Below are 23,105 nucleotides of genomic sequence, written 5' to 3'. Positions count from 1 at the left end.
CAGTCACTGATGTGGGGAAAGCAGACATTTATTCTGATGTTAAAATGAAAGGCATGAAGAAATCAGTTTGTGGGCTTAGTACAGTAGGGCACTGCATATACGGCAGGTTAGGGACCAGACCCCCGCCGAAAAGCGAAAATCGCCAAAAAGCGGATCTTTGCCGTTTTTCAATTGCAAATGCATATCAAAGCCTAATAAGATGTTTACACTAACATATGTCTCGGCCATAGACTTGCATTGTTCACGAAGTGTAATCATCTCTAACTTGGCATTTAAAGTAAGAGGCTTACGGGCTTCTCTTTTTATCGCTACTACCCTTAGATGCCATTGCAATTACACTGTAGTAACACAAAAAAAAATCCGTGGCGTAACAGCCCTCTGAGAGCCAAAGCCGACTAGCTGGTTGCTGGCCTCACATTCACATGCCTAAGCAGAGGTGAACGATCATCTAACCAGATATAGGGTGATGTGTGGTCAGCACGACGAACCCCCAGCCATTGCTAGCCTTCCTGACCGGATTACGCTACTCATTGTAGCTCCCCAATTTCCTCACGATGCTGGGTTGGCACTAGTCCCATAAACTGGTCGAAAACTCATGAGAAAATTTCTTCTCCCCCGAGACTCGAACCAGCACGCATTCAGTATCGCCGGTCCGAAGCATGATGCCTCAGACCGCGTGGCTACGGCACGGGACATATAAATATACAGTATGTAATAACTTTGAAAAATTGCCAGAAATACAGAGAGACGCGGAGCGCACAAAAGCTGTAAACAGACTGAATCAGCGACGAGAAAATGGTGCCGGACGCACTTCTCTGACTCAGCTGTTGAGCGCGTGGGGCATATACACGCAATTGAAAAGCGCCATATTAGCGGATCGCCGAAAAGCGGGGTACTTCTATAGGAAGTTACAGAACCTCAGAATAGGAGGGGCACATGTCATTTGGAAAAGATCAGAATATGGGCACTTTTCTTGCTAGAAAGAGGCTTTGCAGTTTGTGGAATAATGACTGCTGTGATGTGTGTTTAAAAATATGACTGGTTTAGAGTTCCATTATTAAAAGACAATTTTGCAGGTTTCAGGACGTGGCTGTCTGTACAATGTGCGCGGTACAGGCACACTCACAAGTCCTCTGCACAGCAATTCAGACACAGCTGATGACAGTGATGATGAGGAGGAAGAAGAAGGTGTGGCAGAAATCTCTCAGCAACTGGCTCATGACCTTGGTCCCATTGAGCAGGAGAATATGGCTATCTCAGAACATCTTCAGGTAAGGGTTGTTGGTTCTTTCTGTGAAGTTGCAAAGCTACGAGGGATGGTTAAGGATGTTTGGTACAAAATTAGCATCTGAGCCATTAATTTTGAAGTTTTGATAGATTGAGGAATTATCTGCTAGAAGCTTGAGACCCACTCATCCATGTTCAATAACTCTTTAATTTTACCTTGGGGCTGTTGAGTCATTTATTATTTCTTTTCAGAAGTTTGGATTTTTTATTTTTTTCTCTTTGGAGTAAGAGTGTTATGGATAAAAGGTAAAGTTGTCTCTGGTATCCATTAAGCACTGTGCCATGAAGACTTATGGGGGAGTGGCAGTGTAGCTTTATTTATTCTCTGCTTGAGCACTCTTCTGGAAGTTAGTTGTTAGCTGTGAGCTACATCTGCTTTACTCTGGGGAAAGTGCCCCCGGTACCCATTGGATGATTGGGGGGGGGGGGGGGGTTGAGTAGGCCCCAGAGATGGCCCGAGTGCTGTAACTAAGAAAATAGTTTGAGTTCTAAAAGGTTTTGGTAGTATGAGATTTGGAAGGTAGAGTTGAGCAAGACATATATTTTGTAATGTTTGATTGTATGGATGGTTTCATGTATATTGCAGACTATATATAAATCAGAAGTTCTTTTCAACACTGGCAGTTATGTGATCTTGTTTTGGCAGGTTATTAACCAAGAAGATCTTGCAGCAATTCTGCCTGATGTGGTGACAACTGGTAACCATGATGATGGTGGAGCCCCATTCGATGGGTTTGAAGATGTGAGTTCTGAGAGTGGGAAAGTGGCTGCTGATGGAAGTGGCAGCATCCAACAGCAGCAACAGGGTTCCAGCCAGCGGGCAACAGAATCAGGCAGTGATGTTGAGCTGCCTGAGCAGGTGGTGAGTGAAGCCATCAAGAGGATCCACATAGACAGCGAGGAAGTGGCACAGGAGGCAGAGGAGGCAGATGCAAGCAGCAGTGGGGAGAGTGGTGAGGAGGAGGCTGGGGGCAGTGGGGGTGGATCTGCATCTGGCTACTCGTCCACTCTGTTGCAGCAGTTTGTTGAGAAGACGGAAATCCTCTCATCGTCCACGGCAATGAGAGAGGAGCCCCGTAGAAGGAAGCGGGGCAGGCCTCCAAAACTTGCCGTCAAGTTAGAGTCTACTGCAGAGAGTTCTCGTTCTGGGGGTGTCGGAAAGTGCATGCCAGAGCTTGAATCTTACATGAGGTTGGATTGTTCTGTGTCAAATGTGTCTCCGGACAGTGGAATTCAGTCTGTTGCTGGTTCTCCCATTCATCAGTCGTGCTCTCCAACTTCAAACCTTCCAGCTCATTCACCAGCTCCTGCTCTGACTGCAAGCCCACGCAGCACCCCACCCCCTCCTGTACTTTTCCTTGGAGAGGAGCGGCGAGGCAGCCTGGCAAGGAGAGGTCCTGGTCGCCCACCCCGATCACGTGGACCTGGCCAACCCAAGGGATTAGGGAAAAAAAGTAGTTCTGAAGGGAGAGGAGAGACCACATTAAGGGGCGAGGTTGGGTGTGGGGATTGTGGAAGTAGAGTTCTGGCAAGTGGGACTGATAGTTGTGATGAAAACCCACCTGCACCATCTCCAGTGCCAGTGGTGCCTGTTAAACGAGGACCTGGGAGACCAAAAAAAGCTCCACCGGTATTGGAGCCCAATTTTCCTTTACCGACATGTGAGCACATCTGCAAGGACGGAGATGGCAAGACTCAAGCAAATAAGAAAACTGGTGTCAGTACTAAGGCTAGTGAACAGCAGTCAGAGAGTGATGTGAAACATCCAATGGTTGAACTTGCAAATGAAGAGGTGAGCACAAAGGAGCACAAAAGCAGTACAATTCTAAATGAGATTTGTGAGAGAGTGAGTAAACGCCTGGAACTTCCCAATCCATTAATGGAGCGTAGTGAAGTAAAGAAGTTCCATTCAAAGTCCCCAAAGGTGAAAGTGGGGGCACAGCGGAAATCAGAAGCATTCGCTCAGGCTAAAGTAGGAGCGTGGGTGGAGAAAAGGAGGAAAGGAAGGAGAAGAAATGAGTCTGGTGACTGGGGTGAAGTGGAGTCAGGACCAGAAAATGAACATGGCCCTCAATTTCAGTTTCCTAGACAGCGGCGACTGTCTAGTTCTGCTGGATCACCTTGTAGTTCTAGCCATCAGGGAAGTATCCGGAACATCTCGGCGTCAAAAGCTTCTGCTTCCAGGATGCTGAAGTTTCCTTCGGGCATGCCTCACCATAAACATAAGAGAAGGAAGAAAAAAGTGAAGCGCTTAAGGACTGAGAAGAGTTTATCAGATCCAAATTTTATTCTGGACTTAGAAAAACTTTCTCAGGATTTTAAACGATGTTGCATCATTGCCAAGACTAATGCCTGTCCTGCCTCAGGCTCTGGGGATGTCAACTTGCCTTCCATCTTCAGGGTGAAGAGAATCATTAAGAAGAGGAAAGGTAGCGAGAAGTCTCAGCGTGCTAGTGACAGAGAATCGGGAACTGAGGGTGATGGTGGCAAGGAGAAGAACCGGCAGCGACGGCCAAAGAAAAGCACAGTGGAGGCTCCAAAGGTAAGTGAAATGTGTGCACTAGATGTGGTCTGTTGAAGCCCTTATTTGGTTTCTTTGAAAACATGGGTGTGAAAAATTTGAGGCTTTCATAATGGTCACTTTTCATTGTGTAGTTTGGTATAAAGTAAAGTTTGTCCCGCTACGTGCCATGTAGGCGCTTGGGGTGAGCGGAGGTGTAGCTCCTCTCTTTCTTGACATATCAAATAAACTTACAAACTATATTGCCTGATGGAGTAGTGAGTTATTTATAATTTTATCAATGGCTTTCTGTCCCCTTGTATAGTGCTTTAATATTCCTTGTGTGTTATTGATCTGAGGTTTTCATATTGTTGCTTTACTCATCTGCACAGAGGAGAGTTGCACAAGATAACATACTGTGGAGAAGTGCTAGATGTTTAAATGCTTACATGGAACTGGTAATGGGATGAATTTCAGCTGTCCCTACTACTGTTAATACTTTTAGGATGATTTTGCCAGATGTCATACAGTTCCATTGCATTATGATCAGAAAGTGTGCTTTTGATATCTAGAACTGGAGTAGAACTTCTTGCATTTTGTAATGTATTACCAAGTACTTTGGAAACTTTTGGCAGGTAATCCTGTATTACTGCAGTTACATGCATCACGGTTTGTATTCTCCTTCAGGGACAGGAGAGGGTCGAGACGAACAATGAGCAGAGACTGCCTTTGAAGAAGCGCCACTATCATATATCAACTGCAGCTGCCATCCTCCAGTCAACAAACTGTCTGCCAGGGTCTTCCCAGTCTGACTCAGTGGTCACAGCAGTAGATTGTACTAAAAAGGCCCTTGAACGTACTACTACTCAGGACAAAGACAAGCTGCTTTCCACAAGTGTTGGTGTTGCCAGTAAAAGCCAAGGGAAACCCACAGCTGATAAGCCAGTGATGATGAGGGATAAGGGTGGTTGTGGAAGTGTTGGGGGCAGTAGCAGCCATATAAACAGTTGTGAGGTAAAGGCAAAACCCGTTGCAGACTTGCCAAGAAATTCAATAGATGAAGCGATCGAAGCATGCATCACTAGGTATACAGCAACTTCCCCGCCAGTTGAGAACTCTACTCTTTCAGTTCACTCAGTGATAGCAACGCCAAAGAAGCGGCATCGCATGGAAACTGCTGCTGCTGCTGCTGCAGCAGGCGTGATGGGTAAGAGTCTGTGTACATCTGTGAACAAAAGCAAAGAGAGTGGCACAGCTGAGGGAGGAGCGATGAGCAGCAACAAATTGTCTGGTGTTGCAGTGACCACTCCACCTCCAAGTAAACGAACTGTATCCAGAAGTGCAAGCGCAAACTCTGGTACTGTGGTCGCAGTTTCAAGTGATTTCAGTGTAACTCATGACATAATGAAAAGTTTTGTGGCTCCAGACTCCAGTGGCAGTGGATTATCTGAAGCAGTTGTTGACTCCACAACTGGATCAACAACACTTAAAGTTTCATCTGTGAGTAAAGTGACTTCCTCGTGTAAAGTATCTCCTCCAGTAAACAAGGTGACCTTACAGGCAAATAAAGCCACATCCCCCACAAGCAAAACATTTGTGTCATCGAGCAAAAGTTCAAGTCCATTGAGTAAGCCATCTTCTGTGACACCTAGTAAAGTGTCTTCACCTACCAAGGTGACTACAAGTAATGGCAAAGTTTTTTCATCTCCTGTTAAACAGATTTCTCCTGTCAGTAAAGTGTCCATATCTTCTCCAAGTAAAGCTACTACATTTGTGCCCACGTCTACTAACAAAGTGTCAAGTACATCTGGAAATAAAGTAACTTCACCATTAAGTAAATCGTTAGTACCTGGAAGTAAAGCAGCTTCACCGAAAGCTCTTGCAGTTTCTTCTAAAATAAGCTTGTTTCCTTCTCATGTCGTGACAGTGTCTGCTGCTACTGTCACCACAACTACTACTACTGCTGCCACAATGGCTGCTACCACTGTGGTGACAACTGCAACTACTGCAATAACATCAGTATCAACATCAACAGTAGGTGAAATGGTGTCAAGTAGGTTAGCTGTAATGCCTGTGCAACACAACTTAAGGTTGAAGCGTGCAAATGGAGCATCAGAAAGGGATGATTCCTATTTGAGGCGCAGTGGTATAGGAAAGAAAAAGAAATTGATTCGTGATATTCGTGTACATGTGACAAAACTTTCCCCCACAGACTTTCTTTTGAAGAAAGCTGTTGGCACTGTGAAGCAGCGTGTGCGTCGGAGGAAAGCTATAAATCGTACAGGGTTCCCAATCAAAAAGAAAAAGAAGAAACTTTGTATCAAAAATGGTGATGTGAAACCACTGAAGTGTCCAAACAGTGCCCCTGTTCCTACACATCTCTGTACACCTGTGATAAATGTAGATGTTAAGAAATCTCTTGCCGATGATAGCACAGCTAAGACTCCATCTCAGAATAGTGGTGGTAAAGAAATTCTAAATCGTGCTGAGACTAAACAACCCCATGGTTTTTGTAGGAAGGATAGAAACAACAGAATCTCAGAATCACGTCCTAAAGATAGGGAAGTGGAAAAAGAAGATAGGTTGAGAGGAGAACTTGAAAAGAAGTCAGCGGAAACAGTGAGCCGTGAACCAAGACAAACAGTTAATGGTAAACGTGATGCAATGAAGTTGTCAAATGAAGACATTTCTCTTAATGAGAAGGAGCCTGTGGGGTCAAAATCAGGAGAGGATGATGATGGTAACCCAAGTAAAACAGAAGACATTGTGGAAGTGGTGGTGGAAGATGCTCTGTGTTCACAAGCCAAAGAGTCTCAAGCTAGTTTGAAGCAAAGCAAAGGATCTGTGGTTGACTGCGGCCAGGAGTGCTCAAAGTTCTCGGAGTCATGCAGCCTTACAGTCCCTGGGACAGACCTAGGGGTGCCAGTTGCCAGTGTTCAGGCCTCTGATGCAGGGGATAAGGATTTTAAAGTACGAAACAAGAGGAAGCGGGATACTTCAAAAGATGACTATCCCCTGCCGCTTGGCTCAAAGCGAATGAAGAAGTGTCGAGATGAAGAAATGGATCAGGATGACAGGTAAGTGAGATTAATTAAAAGTTCTTTATTGCCGTTGTTAGTCTCCTGGCTTCTAACTCTGTGTGGATTTGAAAGTGGATTCCAGCATTTTGGAGGACATGCTGCCTCTGTCTTTAAGGTTGAATAAATCCAATACCACTCACACATATCACTAATAGCAAAGTTCTTCCATTACCAGTGGTAATTGTAACATTCTTTCTGTATGTTTGATAGAGTTACCTTTTTTATAGCAGATTCCATTTATTTAGTGTATTACTCCTGTTGCAATCTCAGAATTGGCGTTTCACAACCCATTTCAGTAATTTTGTATAAGCTGTTGGTGTAACTATTTCATGATAATGTGTTTCCTACAAAGCTGATTTTATCACACCGAGGTTGTTTTACAGCTCATTACAAACAAATCATAGCTTTGAAAGTACGTGGAATTTTAACAATGTTTTTGTTGCCCCCCCCCCCCCCCCCCCCCCCCCCCCAATATTTGATGACGATTACAGGTTTTGAACATCTTGCAAATGCAGCAGTAAATTATTTTTCTGTTGCATAATTTGTGGTGTAAATTTTTCTCGTGTATTATTTTATTGTCTTCGCAACTTCACTTTGTCTTGTCCTCCCTACTCCTAATTTTTCACTTTTTCATTACTACTACTGCAGTTCTGTTCTTACAGTTTTTCTGGGATTTTCTTCAATAGATTTTATCCAAGTAGGATACATTCAAACATTATATTATGTGGTATGTACAGGCATGAAAGCTTCAGAGCTGTCCCTGTTGTTTGCATTATAAATTGTTGATAATGAGTCATGGATGAAATTTCTAACCTTTGTTTTTGGCATCAATGAGTGAGACTTAAAATGGCAAATTATATGTTTAATTTTCAATATTTAGTTACATCACCAATCTTTCAGTGATGTTAGAAGCTGTGTATGAAATGTGTCTTCAAGTTGGTGTGTGTTTGCAGCTGTGATGTCCTACCTTTTGAAGTGTTACCATGTAGTGATGTTCCATCTGGGGATGAATCAACAAAGTCTTGTCGTCGCAAGAAACAGCCTCGCTGGAGAAAGAAGTTCTTGGCTGCTGGTCTCTTTTCTGACTACTACAAAGAGGATGAGTATGTCTGAATTAATTGTGGAGTGCAGAAGTACCTCTTTACATAGGCTGTGCACAAAAGAAAAGAATACAAGAGAAACTATTTTACAGCATATTGTAATTATAGAAGTGCGATGAGATTTAGTCATGTGGTACTGAGGCCCCAAATGAAATTTATGTACCAGCCCCTGATGATGACGCTGTTGGTGATAGATGTGGATAGAGGACTGATAGACAGGTAATTGTCAGGGTCTTCACTGTGAGCAGCCAGCAGCTAACCTCTTCAACTGTATTACTATCGTTTGCATCATGTAGTATGAATTTTGAGGCTCTGATTACGTATAAACCTGTCATACCATAGCTAATATAACAAGTGATAGGGACTCACAAATTGAGATCAGGTGACATAGTCTTTTATACATTTATAAGCAAATTATAACAGTATAAAATCTTACTAAAATACCTTTAGATCTGATCTGCAGATAGCAGGCATTTTAAATCGCATGTAATGCTTGTGGCCATTTGAATGATAGAATTGAGATTTCCATCTGTAAGCTGATTTTTTCTCAGATTTTTTTTAACAAAAGTTTAGTAGTTTCTTTGTGTTATAAATTACATTAATTTGCCTGCTTATAATTTATTCTCAGTTTCTAGTTCTCACATATTGTTACTAATAAGGAATTTTACTGTATAAAAAATAATCTAAAAACGCCCGCCTTGCAACTTAATAACACACTGCCTAACATTATATCTTCCTGCAAGCAGCTTTCAGAAAAGACAGTGAAGAACAAGAAATATGATCGAAATGAATATAGTTTCAGAAGAAAATTAGGTACCGTGGTGTGTGTAACATAAGTGATGGTTGTGTGCTATGCAGTAAACAGAAGAGCAGTTTGTAACATATGTTGATATTGCTAGGCCTAGGAAACCAAACAGTGATGTGGGGAAGCCAAGACTGGTGTACCGACCAGAGGAACATCAGCATGGCCTGCTGCCTCCCCCCTATCACTGTGGCAAATACTTGCGACAGCGGCGTGTCGAGTTTAAGCTGCCGTACGACTTATGGTGGCTGCACACACACAACCAGTTGCCTGGCCGAGACAGAGTGCCTTCGTGGAACTACAAGAAGATCCGTACCAGTAAGTATATTGTCTTTTCAAAATGTCATTGTGCCAAAATATTATACAGTGTATGGTGTCAGTCCTGTCCATATTGATAGAATTGTTCAGAAGCTTCAGTTTATATGGTGTTTTTAAATAGATGATTTCATATAATGCAAGTAATTATTACTAGTATTTAAGCATTTTATTTAAGAACTCTTGTACAGTGTAACCTGAATGTGACTAGAACCTTGTTTAAATAGGTATTTATAATGTTTGAAAATGGTTGAAATACTTATTTTCCAAGTCCATCTTGTGATTTATAATTATATATTATTTTGTGATATGGTACTGAGGTTTCTGAAATAAAGTAGTTTGGGCACTATTTATTCTTGTTTGAAGTAGTTATCATGTAGATATGAAAGCAACAAAATATAATTAATTATTTTCTCTATGTTTATTTGCAATACGTTCCATGGGCAACAAGTGGGAAGGGCCAGTTCTGAGTGTGTTAGTAGCGCAAATGTGTGTGCGCGTGCACGTGCGCACACACTTGTATATATATGTCGGTTTAAACTTTTTACATTACATTTTTATAAGTATTTATGGTACAAAGTTGGTTCATGGGCCATTTGTTTCCAGATGTAGGTAGATTAGTTAGAATTTTCCAACCCACTCCACCCATTCACTTAATGAATCAGGGCAGAATATTGTTTTTTCTTTACCATTTAAGGTGCATGTGAGGTTCAGTTTATTTTGTTTTTGTTTCAGAATGGTTGAACTTAGTCCAAAATTGGACTGGAACTTGGTTTTATGATCGGAACCCATTATAGACTCTATTTATTTTAACACATGATCTGCTATTAAGACTAATTTCAGTTCATGTTATTGGGTATACAATTTTGGATTCCTTGTACTCTGACTGATGTACCATTACATGATTCAAATAGTGTTTTGTCTGAATGTGATCGACTACATAAAAGATTAACACTGCAGGTTATGGCTGCACATGAACTACATTTGTTACCTATAAATTGTGCTGTTTTGTCCAGATGTGTATTATGATGTGAAGCCGACATACACATATGAGGCACAGGCTTGCAACTGTGTTCTGCCCTCTACACTGGGCCATAAAGGATGTGGGGAGGACTGTATTAATCGTATGGTGTATTCAGAATGCTCACCCCAACTCTGTCCATGCAAGGAACTCTGCTCAAACCAAAGGATACAGCGCCATGAGTGGTCCCCAGGACTGGAGAAATTTATGACCAAAGACAAGGTATGTTATTTTACAGAGCCACTTGTGTTTTGTTCATTATCAGTGAATGCAGTTTGAGAAGTGCATCATACCTTGCTATATCACATGTTTTACAGAACTTCAGGATAATTAATTTTAAAGTGCAGTAGTTCTCACTCTACCAATCTAATGAGTACTGGGAGCTTTTTTCTTTGGGGTAAACTGCCAAGGTTAAACCTTAATGAGCTGTCCTATCCCTCCTCTTACTTCTCCATTCACTTCATCATGTGATACTTGAGCACAGGAACAATTTTACTTTTGTCTTTATCAGCTGGTACATTGTAAACATTTTTGTTGTAGGGTTGGGGTGTGAAGACCAAGTATGCTATTAAGCCTGGTGAATTCATCCTTGAATATGTAGGAGAAGTGGTGAGTGAGAAAGAGTTCAAAGCACGTATGGCAACACGCTACATCCACGACACGCACCATTATTGCCTTAACCTAGATGGAGGGTTGGTGATAGATGGTCATCGCATGGGAGGAGATGGTGAGTTTAAAATAAGCTAGGCAAATTTTGCCTCTGATGCACTTGTACTGAGTTGTTGACTTTCATAATTTTTCATTGCATGCTATGTGTTGTTATGCCTTTCAGTAACATTGACCGTTTGCTCTTAATAACTCTGTGTTTAATGTGACTGAAAACACTTTTTATGTCTCACATTTGAAGCTGAATGTGTGTTGTAGTTACTTTACCTCTGTTGCTGTTTCACTTTCAGGCAACTTTAATCTTACTGAACCATTTTTCAGCCACTAGAGAAGCAGTAAAAACATAGTATTTGTTGTGTAAAATTTTGTAAAGAATATTTGAGATAAGGAAATATTGGTTGTTTAATCACACTTATAACATGAAACTTTTGACAGCATGGCAGCCATGTGATATTTATATAAAACTTCAGTCTTAACACTGTGTAGACCAATAGGCATGTATTTTTATAGCTCAGAGAGTAAGTCAAATATCACTGTATACAGTAATGCAAAGAGATTTAATTTCTCCATGCCATGGTACAAACCTGACACTTGATTATGTTGACAGAGGTGTTGCCTCCTCTACGCTTTCAGACAAACTTTCCTGCATATTATATTTATCCCCAAGAGAGATTTTGTCAGTCATCTTTATGATCATCACACCTTCAAAAATTCAGCCTACCCCATCTGGTGGAATCCTCCATCCAGGAGATTCATTATTTACATTGCTAGTATTTTGCAGTGATGTACATACTGTCATGTAGTTATTTCAATTGTTTGCTGCAGGTCGATTTGTGAATCACTCATGTGAACCCAACTGTGAGATGCAGAAGTGGAGTGTCAATGGATTATTCAGGATGGCTCTGTTTGCGCTGAGGGAAATCGATCCACATGAAGAACTCTCCTATGACTACAACTTCTCATTGTTTAACCCAGCTGAGGGACAGGTATTGTTTCACTTTCCCCAGTTTCAAGATGAATGAAACTCTCCCAGCTTTTCACATATGGAAAATATATTCAAATTTGTTTTTGAGTTTTGGTGGGATAAATGCTATGGGCAGTCTGAAAGTAAATGACTTATTGAACTTCCTTTGGAAAGACACTGTTCTTCACATTTCTCACAGAATTTATTAAAATAGTATGTAGCTGCTAGTTATCTTCATATGTGTTACATTCACAAGGCTTGTAGCGGAATTGGGAAACACAAAAGTACAGAATTAGAATCGTATTTGTTCCCTTTCGTGTTGCGTTTATCTGTGGTTGTGGTGTCTGGTAAGTGCTGGCTTCTCCTTGTGATGACGGCCGCAGTTTAATAAGTTAGTTCTCTTGTTAGTGACTTGTGCAATTTTTTCAGCCTTGTAAGTGTGGTAGTATGCACTGTCGAGGTGTGATTGGCGGAAAGTCGCAGCGCGTGAATGGTGCGACACCACGTGTGGAGGAGAAGGGAGAACGCAGGATGGTCGGTAGACCCCGGAAGTATGCGCGAAAGAACAATGGGAGCATAAGCAGCGCTGTGAATGTGAACCCTAACAGCAGTAGCCATACAAGCAGTAGTAGCAGCAGCAGCATTGTCAGCAACAACAGCAGCAGCAGCAATAACATTAACATCAACCACAACAATAGTAACAACAATAGTAATGTCAGTAGCATTGCCAGCAATTCCAGCAGTAACACTGGCACCACCATTAACAGCAGTTGTGCCACTAGCAAACTGAAGTACAAGAAGGGGCTAAATGAGGGAAATACAGGGCAACGGCAGAGTCATGTGACACCAGTGAAACCCATGTCACACCAGCAGAGGTGTTTTGCGCAATTGCACCATTGTTTCCTACTAAGAAACCTTGAGAAGGTGAGACTGGGCATGGACAGTGGTTTGAGACCCAAAAACTTGATGTTGCATGGTAAATATTCTTCTTTACCGATGTTAGTGATGGAGGTGTTAGTCAGTACAAATTTATGTGCTGCTGTAATTGACATCAAATTATGGAAGTTCATAAAAAAACTTACAATGTCATGTTATTGAACTTCATAATGCAGGGATCTCTATAAGTAATGACACTAAAAGTACTTGAAATTTTAGGTGAAAGGGGTATGGAACATTTAGTTTTTAGTAAGTGAACAAAATGTTGGGTTTATTTTGATACTTTGTAAATAGTATTGTGTTTCCTATGTTATTATGCTATCTTGCAATTTACAACTCTAACTGTAGAGTAGTAGTGGTAGTATGTCATTACGAGGCATTTAAGATCCAAGTGAGATCACTTTTTATAAACACATTTTTTCTAGTTTTAAAAATGATACAGAGATAGAGTTATAGGATTCAGAAATCACACTGACATGCATATCTCACAGATTTTAATTTCCCTTAATTTTAATATCAACATTTTTGTATGTGGTGAAGATTTTTGACATTTGTTCTTTAAATGTATATTGATGTGCTGCCTCTGCATAACTGTTTGTTGGAGTATAACTGCTTGAATGTTGTAATGTGTTATGAAAAATTGATTTCATTTGAACTTTTAAAACACACTGAACTTTGAAGTTTTTTCTGTGATTGCAGGTGAAGCGTCTTCGTGAACGCTTGAAACAATCTTCACGGAGGGAGGAGTCCATGCTCTGCAACTATACACGGCCACAAGTTAAACAGTCAGATGTGTTTTTGACGCAGCTCAATGCACTGACCAGTCCCCGCAATATTCGTACACGCAGACTAGCGCAGGCTGAGGACAATCCAGAACTGACAAGAACAGCAAGGCTTGCCTATGTGTTACGTGACCTGTACAACATTGTGATAGCAGCAAAAGGTACATCAGGAGATTCTCTTTTATGTACTGTAGGGAGATGTGTTTCATTAGAATACCATACTGCATTGTCCTTGATGTTTTATCTGTTTCAAATACAGGCATAATGTTGCATTGCTAAGTTATCTACTGCAGTGACTGCCATCTGTTTCTAGAGGCACCTTACCACCATATGAAGTGTTTTCAGATGCCCTTGATAATTTTAAAATGTACATAATAAGTTCACTTTTGTGTTTTGGTAGATTTATATGGTACCCAGTATAATTTATAAAATTCTGCTAGTCTCTTAGCAACCAGGAGAGGTTGGTAAACTCTGTACAGATGACTCTAACTACATGCAGGGGTTGCATTCCTGTACTGCAGGTAGTCTATATGGAGTTAAAAGAAACATTTTTTATTTATTTAAATATTATACTGAAAAATGTTGCACACCTTCTATGCGATGAATGTTTTATATTGTTTTCCCCCTTGTGGTGAGCCATTTTGGAGAAGATGTTTTAGTTTATAAAATGGGTAATTAAGCTTCATAATTTTACCATTTATTACCAGTGAAATTCAGTATACACTGTTCTGTAATATCATCTTCATTTAATATGTTTCAGATGAGCGAGGAGAGATGCTGGCATCTTCATTTCTGACATTACCATCAAAGCGCAAATTTCCACAGTATTACCAGCGTATCACAGATCCCATTGATCTTTGCACTCTGGAACAGAACATTGTCACTGGATTTTACCGTACCGTGGAGTCCTTTGATCGAGATATGAGTCGGCTTTTTAATAACAATGTGCGATTCTTCGGACGGACATCAGAGTTAGGAATTGCAGCCACAAGGTTGCGCAAGGCATACAACCTCGCAAAAACTGATTTCCTTGCACAGATTGAAGATATCTTGGGGGAGAGCCCTCCAGCATCTTTCATGCCGGAACATGATCCTGGTTTGTGCTCCATGTTTTCTCTGCAGTGAAACTTGCTAATTCTTTGCACAGTGCATGAAGTGAATGTTTACTGAGAAGGTCCATCTTACTTTCCTTCTTCACCATAAGACACTTATTCTTTAATTGGATCCTTTGCCTTTACTCTTTATTGCAGATGCTTGTCTACTGTTACAGTGCAAAGTGCACTACAAACATCACACTGTCCATCCATAGAAATTATTTGTGCTTGTGTTTTGTTACAGGTTCACCACATAAAAATCTGTTTTTCCATTCACAATGTTTTGGTATGTTATCTGTTGCTTAGGAAATTTAACTTCATATGAATAGTGGGTTGTATTGTACTGATAAGAACTGAATGAAAGTTACCTGCCATCTAAGAGTTACTGATTGTTGAAGCAGATGGTACATATGATGTAGTTACCACTTGGTATTTGTAGATTAAACTTACGGTTAGATCAACATGATTTATTTGTGAATTCACATTTTGTGCTTTGTTCAACGATTTCATATGAATTAAGGAGGGATAATATATGTCATTATGTGTCACAGTGAACAGAGAAGCAATTTTTTTTCAGGAGGGGAGGAAGAAGATGTAATTCGGTGTATATGTGGCTTATACAAGGATGAGGGGATGATGATCCAGTGTGAGCGCTGTCTTGTGTGGCAACACTGTGATTGTGTGCATGCTGATGAGGGTGTGGAGCATTATCTGTGTGAGAGGTGTAACCCGCGTCCTGTGGATCTCGAGATCATTATGGACCCACAGCCCCATTATGCCACACCTGGTCTCATGAACTACATCACATTGCTCAGGGGTGATCTGCAACTGAGACAGGGTAACTGATCTGTTGCATGTTACGCTTTATAGGCAGCATTTATACTGATTAAGACACTCTGTAAGGTTTATAATCTTTGTCTTCATATCTCTTAATGAATACATAGATATTATGACACACAAAGTTTAATTTTATCTTTTTTGTTTTGTAAGGGCATGGAACATGGTATGCTATCCTCAAGGGAAAGATAAATTGAAGATGTCTAAGTACAGGGTGCTAAGGGAAAATGCAAAAGAAAGGGATCACTTGGGAGAACTAGTAATAGGTAGAATAAAATTAAGGTGGATCATGGAGAAATGTATAAAGGTATGGGTTGAATATATCTGATTGAGAATGGGGCTCAGTAATGGACTAATGTAAACACAGAAGTGAACCTTTGGTTTAATAAAAGGTAGAATTTCTTGACTAGCTGTGTGACTGGTAGCTTCACGAGGACTGTGTGCCATGCAATTAGTTAGGTACGTACAGTTAAGTTTGTTAAGATATACTATGTGTGTATGTATGCATGCATGCATATAATGGACCGTAATTAATTGATTATGTGGGATTTGATAACTGTGGACTAGTACAATCTCAGTTGCAGTAGTGTCATAAAATGGATATTTGAAGATGAAGGGTAGAATTTACTTTCATTTGGCACCTTTTGCTGTATGATTGTGTATTTAATGATGCAGGTGACACAGTGTACGTGCTACGGGATATAATAGAAGAGAATGCTCCAAAGACATTTCCTCCAACCAAGCATACATACAAGACGATCAAGAACTTCAGTTATGCAGACCTGGATATTTTCAGGATAGAGCGACTGTGGAAGGATGAAAAGTAAGATGGGAAATATGGTTGCTGTACCTTGTTCGGACTGTATGTTGTCTTTAAAAATTATAGTGTTAGAGGGTTAGAGGCTCTGCCTCTGCTTGCTTACTTTATTTGCCAACTCTGCCATTGGGATCCCATCCTTCCCTTTCTTTTTTATTTCACCGTGTTTATTACCATGACATTTGGAATACTTTTTGTTTCACAATTCAGATAATTCTCGTCTTTTGCTTTTAAATAATACAGAAATGGGTAGTGAGAAACAGTTGATAGTTGTCACTCTTGTCCATGTCCATATACAATTTATAATGTTCTGTAGACTGACATGCATATCTTCAGCAGAAGTGCATAATGGAATTTCTAAATATTGTTCTGTCTGATTAAAGGGGAGAGCGATTTGCATTTGGGCACCATTATCTGCGACCTCATGAAACGTACCATGAGCCATCGCGGAAGTTCTTCTCAAATGAAGTTATGAGAGTGCCACTGTATGAGGTGGTGCCTCTTGATCTCATAATGGGACACTGCTGGGTATTGGATCTGAACACATACTGCAAGGGTCGTCCAGTGGGTGCACCAGAGGAACATGTGTACATCTGCGAATACAGAGTGGACAAAAGTGCACATCTGTTCAGCAAAATTGCGAAGCTCCGCCATTCCATATGCACCAAGACCTATGCATTTGAGACATTCGACACCAGATTGAACCCCAAACGCACTTATACAGTAAGTGAAATGTGTTATAATGGAATGCCCCATGGAAATTTTAGTAAGAAATTAGAGGAGGTATATTATCTTTTTATGTCTTCAGTAATAAAGCATGTCATTCAACACTTTGGGTCTTTTCCTTCAAATTTTGTGTTGAATGGTAGTATAATTAATGAATGATGACTTGAGTGGGATGTTGAAGGAAGTGGTCATGGCCTATTATAGGATAAAACTATCCTGATGTTGGAGGGACTGAAGGAAATAGACAGGTACAGTAGTTGTCAGATGTCTTGTGAGCTGTCAGTGCAAGGTGAGCGGCAGAGAGGGACTGTGCTGCATGTGCTTCAATATACATTCCAACAAATATAATCTTTCTTTCACCTCCATGCTTCTAGTTGTGCGTGATACCAAGATTTAACTAAAAGTGTAGCAGTAATACTGGAGGGTGAAGTGCACCAAGGAAGATATAACAGAAATACTCATAGTAATAATTGAGAAATTGTTAGAACTGTCCATCCACAACAGTGTCTGCAGCACTAGGTCACTCTGAATCCAGTGCAGCCTGGAAACTAGGGAATGCAACTTGCAAGACATCTGGTAGCAACTGTAGTTAATAAATCCATTAGACTCTTTGATTCTGTGGCTGCATTGCATATAAAGATACGGCATTAGCTTTAACAGTAGCAGATTCATGTTTTGTTTATGTGTGGAGGAGAAAATAGATGATAGATGGATATAACTGGCTCAGGATCATGCCTGCAGACTTTAGTATTAGTGGTATTGAACCTTTGGTTTGTACTCTCATGGACTTAGATTCTTAGTTAGTTTAACATTTCTTTCAGCCACATGGTCCAGTAACATTGCGTGCTCGTGGTCGGGGTGCAAGCAGTCGCTCACAGGAAGAGGGGGAATCCAAACCCAGTGCGCCTGCTGAACCGCAGCAGCCACCCAGCTGCCAGCAGCAAGATGATGATGAGCTCCCACTAGCCAGAGTAAGGGATGATGCTTTGGCACAAAAGGCATGTCTCAGCTTTGCTTATTGCTACTTAATTAAGGGTTCGATGCATGTTGGACATCATGTGTACAAGAAACTCTGTAACTCTAGTAGTAATTACTAGACGGGACCATTGTGGCATTAGTTTCTGTAGCTGACATTTACAGAGGATCAGTTAATTGGTGCCTCTTTGTTTTACCTTCTATAGCTGTTGTCATGCACTTTTTGTATTTGTTTCAGGAGTCTTATTTTGGTAAATTCTCCTCTCACATATTTGAAGTAAAAATGGTAGAAGAGAAAATATGCCTTTATTGAAACGTTATTGGTGTGTTTCATGTTGCAATTTCCTGTGTTCATGATGTGCAGTTCTGCTAAAAGCACATTTCACACAGAACTACATTTTGAATAACATATAGGCTAAAAATTATCTGCATATCCATAACTTATTAATTAATTGTATCTATACAATTTATGAGACCTGAGATATGTTTCTTTAAAATATATCTAACTAATCCAAAATAGTACTTATAATATTGTTGAACAAGACAAGGTTGCCAACTGTCAAATTTTGATTTTTTAGTGACAAACATTCCTATGCCATTAAAACAGAATGTCTGAAGATGGCTGTCTTCTGGGTTGTTGTGCCCTGTAGTCTGGTAGAAGTTTACCAAGGAACAGTGAGTCATATGAAAGCATATCTGTTGCTGAGTACTGGGGCCTGGGCTATAGTACATAAAATATTTAATGGTGAATTGATTTTTGTGTTTCCTGACAGTAGACTGAAGAAAGGTGGGAGGGGGACCATTTAGAACAAAAATGATCTGTCTGATCTATATGTACTGAATATTGCAGCTCAGTGTCTAGATTTCTGCTTCAAATCTTGTCCTATTTATGAAGACTGAAATTTTCATGGTTTGCAACAGTCCTGATATAATGCCTTGAATTAGACCACAAGCACTTTCTTCATTTGGTGCTGTTATTGTTGTTGGTTTGAAATTTAACTTATAGTTTAGTGAATACAGTTAGATTTGAATTAATAAGAATTTTAACAAGTATTCTCAGTGAGGAAAATTCAAATTAATTTTCTGTAACTTTGTTTTGTTCATAGGTGTGTACTTGTTTCATAATAACGCTGATTGTAATTAAAATTTGTGCATATTAGGGGCTTGTTTAGAGTTGGCAACCTTAAAACTGAAGTGAACAAGCATGAAGCAGGTGCTGTACAAAGATATTGAAGTCCAACGTGTATGAAATGCTTATGTGCTCAGCATGCAGACTGCACTAATGGTGCCACTTGGGTTCAAGTATGTGTCTCAAATATACTGGAGTGGCACAGGGGTGTGGATTGAGCTGGTCATGTTGGGAAAGCTTCGCCCCTCTCTGTACATAGTTTCACGCTTTAGGTTTAGCATGTGAAATAAACAGTTTTCAGTTCTCGTGCTACCAGAGTCAGTTGGCATATCTCAGTATAGTTACTGTGGATGTAACAGCTGGGGTTTGGTCTGCCACAGAGACAGGGATTTCTTTTTTACAACACTGGCAATACGTTCCACCCAGCTTCCTGTTGGTATTTGGGGTAAAGTGATCATAGCATGAAGCTGATTATTCACCTCAATTTAATGCTGATGTCAAGAATGTGTGGAGACTCCTGACCTTTATTATATCATGACTGACAGGAGATTCATATTACTTGCTTAAATGCTTCATAATACTTCCATGTGAAATTATCATTCTTGGTTTTCATGCTTATGTTTTATTCCTGTCACCTAGTCACATCTATTCAAGAGTTAACTAACTTTCTGATGCTTTGGTAAATCATATGATATGTGGGGTTAGTGTTGCTTTTACATATTATAAGGTGCATTACTTTGCACATGAAACAAATTGAGAATTTGAAGGTAACACAAGAATGGGAATCTTGTCTAATGAGGAATGTCACTTCTTCTCAGCACCTGGTATTATTGGAATTATTAAATAAGGGGTTGTGTGAGATGTAGTATGCAGGTGGAAATGATAAATGCATACAAATATTTGGTCATGGATCTCCAAGGAGAGAGACCACTGGGTGAGTTAGAAACTGGGCTGTGGTAGGAGGATAATATCAAAATGAATCTTTGGGAAACACTTTGTTGAACTGGCTTAGTGCAGGATAAAATGACAGGTTTTTGTGAACATGGTAATGAAACATCTCTTTGCATAGAGGTAGAGAATGTAGAGTATGAACATCTCAAGATTGATGCTTCATTGCCAAATTCGTTATCTTATCAATGTCCACATAGAGCAGGCCATCCAGCAGTACACTAATACATGTAGTAACAACAAATGGATGGGTGCACAGATACATTCTCCATGCTTATCTCCAGTAACAGAGGATCACAAGGTAAGGAAAGACTGGTCTGGAGATAATGGCAGGAATACTTGTGTACGCTGTTTGTGTCATCAACTTGGCACTCTAATGTTCTTTTTCATTTTACTGCTATATACTCGCTTTGGGCCACTTTGTCATACAAGGCTGTGGTGTCACCACAGTGTTTGTTGTCACTGGATCACAGAGGATTAATTATCACACTTGTTCTTTGTGTGCATCACTGACACTTTGCCACACCATTTTCATTGTACTACAGCCTGATGTTAGCTGACCTAACTTATTTACTATTATTAGAAGCTGAAGCTACAACATCACATATTGTAACTGTTCCCATTGGACACAATTCTTAATAATTTTCATCCGCATCCCATCCTCATAACCTGCCTCCCTAAGGTACATCGTCATGTTGTCCCCATCTCCAGTATTAATCTTTGTGAGTTACCACATTGCCACCACAGTTTATTTGGTTTCCAGGTATGAATTTCACCTGTGACTTAACTGAGTATGCAGTTCTGGACAGCCAATAAGTGGCGGTCTTGCAGCTTTTGGGGGAGTTACATATCATGCTAACAATATTTTACTGTAAAATTTTCACTGTTATCAAACTTTTTAAAAAAAATTCTGAAAAGTAAATTTAAATGTGTTTTAAAATACATTTTACTGGGTTGGGGAACGTGAAATTTCTGTGTATGGAGGTGATGAGAAATGTGTACAAAATTTTGGCTGGTAAGCCTGTTGGGAGAGCATTATTCTGATGAATGAGGCCTAGAAGGGAGAATATTAAGGTTGGTCTTAGGGAACTAGGGTTTGACTGTGTGGATTGGATTCATCTGGCTTGGGATAGGGACCAGCACCAAGCTGTTGTGAATGCATCAACCTTTCAGTTTCATAAAAGATGTGGAATTTTGTTACTAGCTGATTGTACTTTTGGTATCTCAAGAAGATTTTGTGCTCCATAGTCAATTATATGACATAATGCTGCAGCAGCTATAATGATAACAACCTGGCTTCTATGTTTCTTAATCACAACATAAGTTGTGCGTTTGGATTGATTTTTCTCTCAATAGTAAGTTATTTCTTTTAGGGAAAAAGTAGGCTTATAATATCTGTTTTCTGTGTATGTGCGCACATTCAACTTTTGTATGCACTAACCAATTTCTACAAAATATTCTGTGATACCATCTCAGTGTCATGCTTCAGTTCCATAGGATCAGTAATGATGGCATGGCAGATGCACACTTATGAGATGAGAGCCCTGAAGTGATGTAAGGTAATAGATCTTTAAAAGAAATGCAACTTTTTAAGGATTTTTTAGAATGCAAGAAACATACTGATTGCATGAAATTTGTATTTAGCTTTTGGTTTGATGGCGAAAACTAATAAATCACTGGGGCTCTGCTTGTTAAATTTTTTAGCTGGATCATAAACATAACATTTAACAATTAAAATTAACATTGAATGTATATTAGTGGAAATTATGCACACAGACAGTTCACTAAATTGTGCAGTTATTAATTTCATTTATAGCTCTTGCTCATTACATGGTATGCATCGAAGCATTTGAAGAAAATGGGCATCAATTTATTTAAAGAATATCGTATTAAATTCAGTTTGTGTTACTGTGATTTTAGTTTTGCTGGCTTTTATTTTGGACATCTGTCAGCTTTCAAGTCCTGTTTCTTTGAACATGCCCTGTGTGCACTCTTATTTGGAAGCTGTTGGAGGGTGGTGGTAGGTGTTAGATGTTAGTTGTCCATACCAGAAGTGTTTGTACATAATGTGCATTCTAGGTATATATGTATTTGTGCACTTATCCTGAAGATTGTCTAAAATTTATTTTAAAACCTTACTTACATGTTTTGAAAGTAACTATTTATTGGGTCATATAGCAGGAAGTCACAAAATTCATTTTCAGATTTTGAAACTCAAAACGGTGCCTGTTGTCAGCTAGTGTGAGCAACTACTTTCCACATCACAACATGTTAATTGGTGCGTATTTCAGTTTGACAAAGACCATGGTGAAAAATGTTAAATCTTTGCACAAGTTTTTTACCTTTTTTTGTCACATTCATATGATGCACAGTTTTAAATGTTCTTGTGTCTTTTTTGGTGTATTCTTTCTGTTCTGTTTTTTCCTCCCATGTAATAAACACTTCTTTTCTGCGACTTCCAGAAAATAAAACTTGTAGTTGTCTCTCTGCCTAAGCAGCACACCAGGAGGATGTATAGGGGAGTGGAGGTAAAGCACCACACATTTTTAAACTCAGCAGTAGGTAGAAATGGATGGTTAGTCTCACACTCCAGTCTCCTTATCTCTGGAGCTAGAGATAGGTGAATGGTCTCAGTAGTCTGTCTGGACTCCAGAAAAAATGTATCATCTGGGAATGAACCACTATATTGTAGTCCATAGCTTCTCTGGGCTATTGTGGTTCACATTCTGTAATGGAGTGAGGTGTAGTTCTTGCAAGACAGTTTTTGTCCAGTGAATGAAAATGCTAACGGAGTGTTTTTGAACATTTTTGAAAATAATGTTTCAACATGTATGTTGCATAGTTACTTGAATGTTAATGTGTATTTACAAATTTACATAAGGTTTCAGGCATTCAGCCTTTTGTTTGGGACACTATTTTGTTGAGAAGGTTTTGATGCTTTCATATAGGCTTGTGTCTGAAATTGTGTGGTAATGCTGTTGGTTGTAGCAGACTGACTTGCAGGCATTTCTGAAAAAATGAAACAGCCTGATGCTGGTATTTGCAGAAATAGTCCACAAGGCAGTGGTAATTCCGATTGGAGGAAATGTGATCAACAAGGAAAGTAAAGCTGTCCCACTGTAAGCC

General features: G+C 39.9%; 1 protein-coding gene across 7 annotated transcripts in view; it reads left to right on the top strand.

The window, feature by feature from the left end:
* Positions 1 to 23,105, top strand: part of ash1 (histone-lysine N-methyltransferase ash1) — a 54,032-nt gene that overhangs the window by 26,278 nt on the left and 4,649 nt on the right. For 5 of the 7 annotated variants that reach the window (XM_087354851.1, XM_087354854.1, XM_087354849.1 and 2 more), the window contains 15 exons: positions 1,077 to 1,271; positions 1,934 to 3,829; positions 4,475 to 6,864; positions 7,821 to 7,970; positions 8,867 to 9,087; positions 10,101 to 10,327; positions 10,646 to 10,832; positions 11,597 to 11,757; positions 12,165 to 12,659; positions 13,371 to 13,614; positions 14,214 to 14,549; positions 15,125 to 15,385; positions 16,060 to 16,207; positions 16,585 to 16,924; positions 17,749 to 17,925. In XM_087354851.1, coding sequence (XP_087210977.1) covers positions 1,077 to 1,271; positions 1,934 to 3,829; positions 4,475 to 6,864; positions 7,821 to 7,970; positions 8,867 to 9,087; positions 10,101 to 10,327; positions 10,646 to 10,832; positions 11,597 to 11,757; positions 12,165 to 12,659; positions 13,371 to 13,614; positions 14,214 to 14,549; positions 15,125 to 15,385; positions 16,060 to 16,207; positions 16,585 to 16,924; positions 17,749 to 17,925 — 7,428 coding nt within the window. Of the gene's footprint in view, positions 1 to 1,076; positions 1,272 to 1,933; positions 3,830 to 4,474; positions 6,865 to 7,820; positions 7,971 to 8,866; positions 9,088 to 10,100; positions 10,328 to 10,645; positions 10,833 to 11,596; positions 11,758 to 12,164; positions 12,660 to 13,370; positions 13,615 to 14,213; positions 14,550 to 15,124; positions 15,386 to 16,059; positions 16,208 to 16,584; positions 16,925 to 17,748; positions 17,926 to 22,183; positions 22,258 to 23,105 lie in introns of all 7 variants that reach the window. The other 2 variants (XM_087354853.1, XM_087354852.1) reach the window with 2 other exon arrangements.

This window comes from Zootermopsis nevadensis, unplaced genomic scaffold (assembly GCF_977971745.1).
Source record: "Zootermopsis nevadensis isolate Lab colony 2312 unplaced genomic scaffold, Znev_1.0 Znev_ptg000024l, whole genome shotgun sequence".
NCBI classification, from domain to species: domain Eukaryota; kingdom Metazoa; phylum Arthropoda; class Insecta; order Blattodea; family Termopsidae; genus Zootermopsis; species Zootermopsis nevadensis.
The sequence above is the reverse complement of the archived record's forward strand: the minus strand, read 5'-3'. Positions and strand labels throughout refer to the sequence as shown.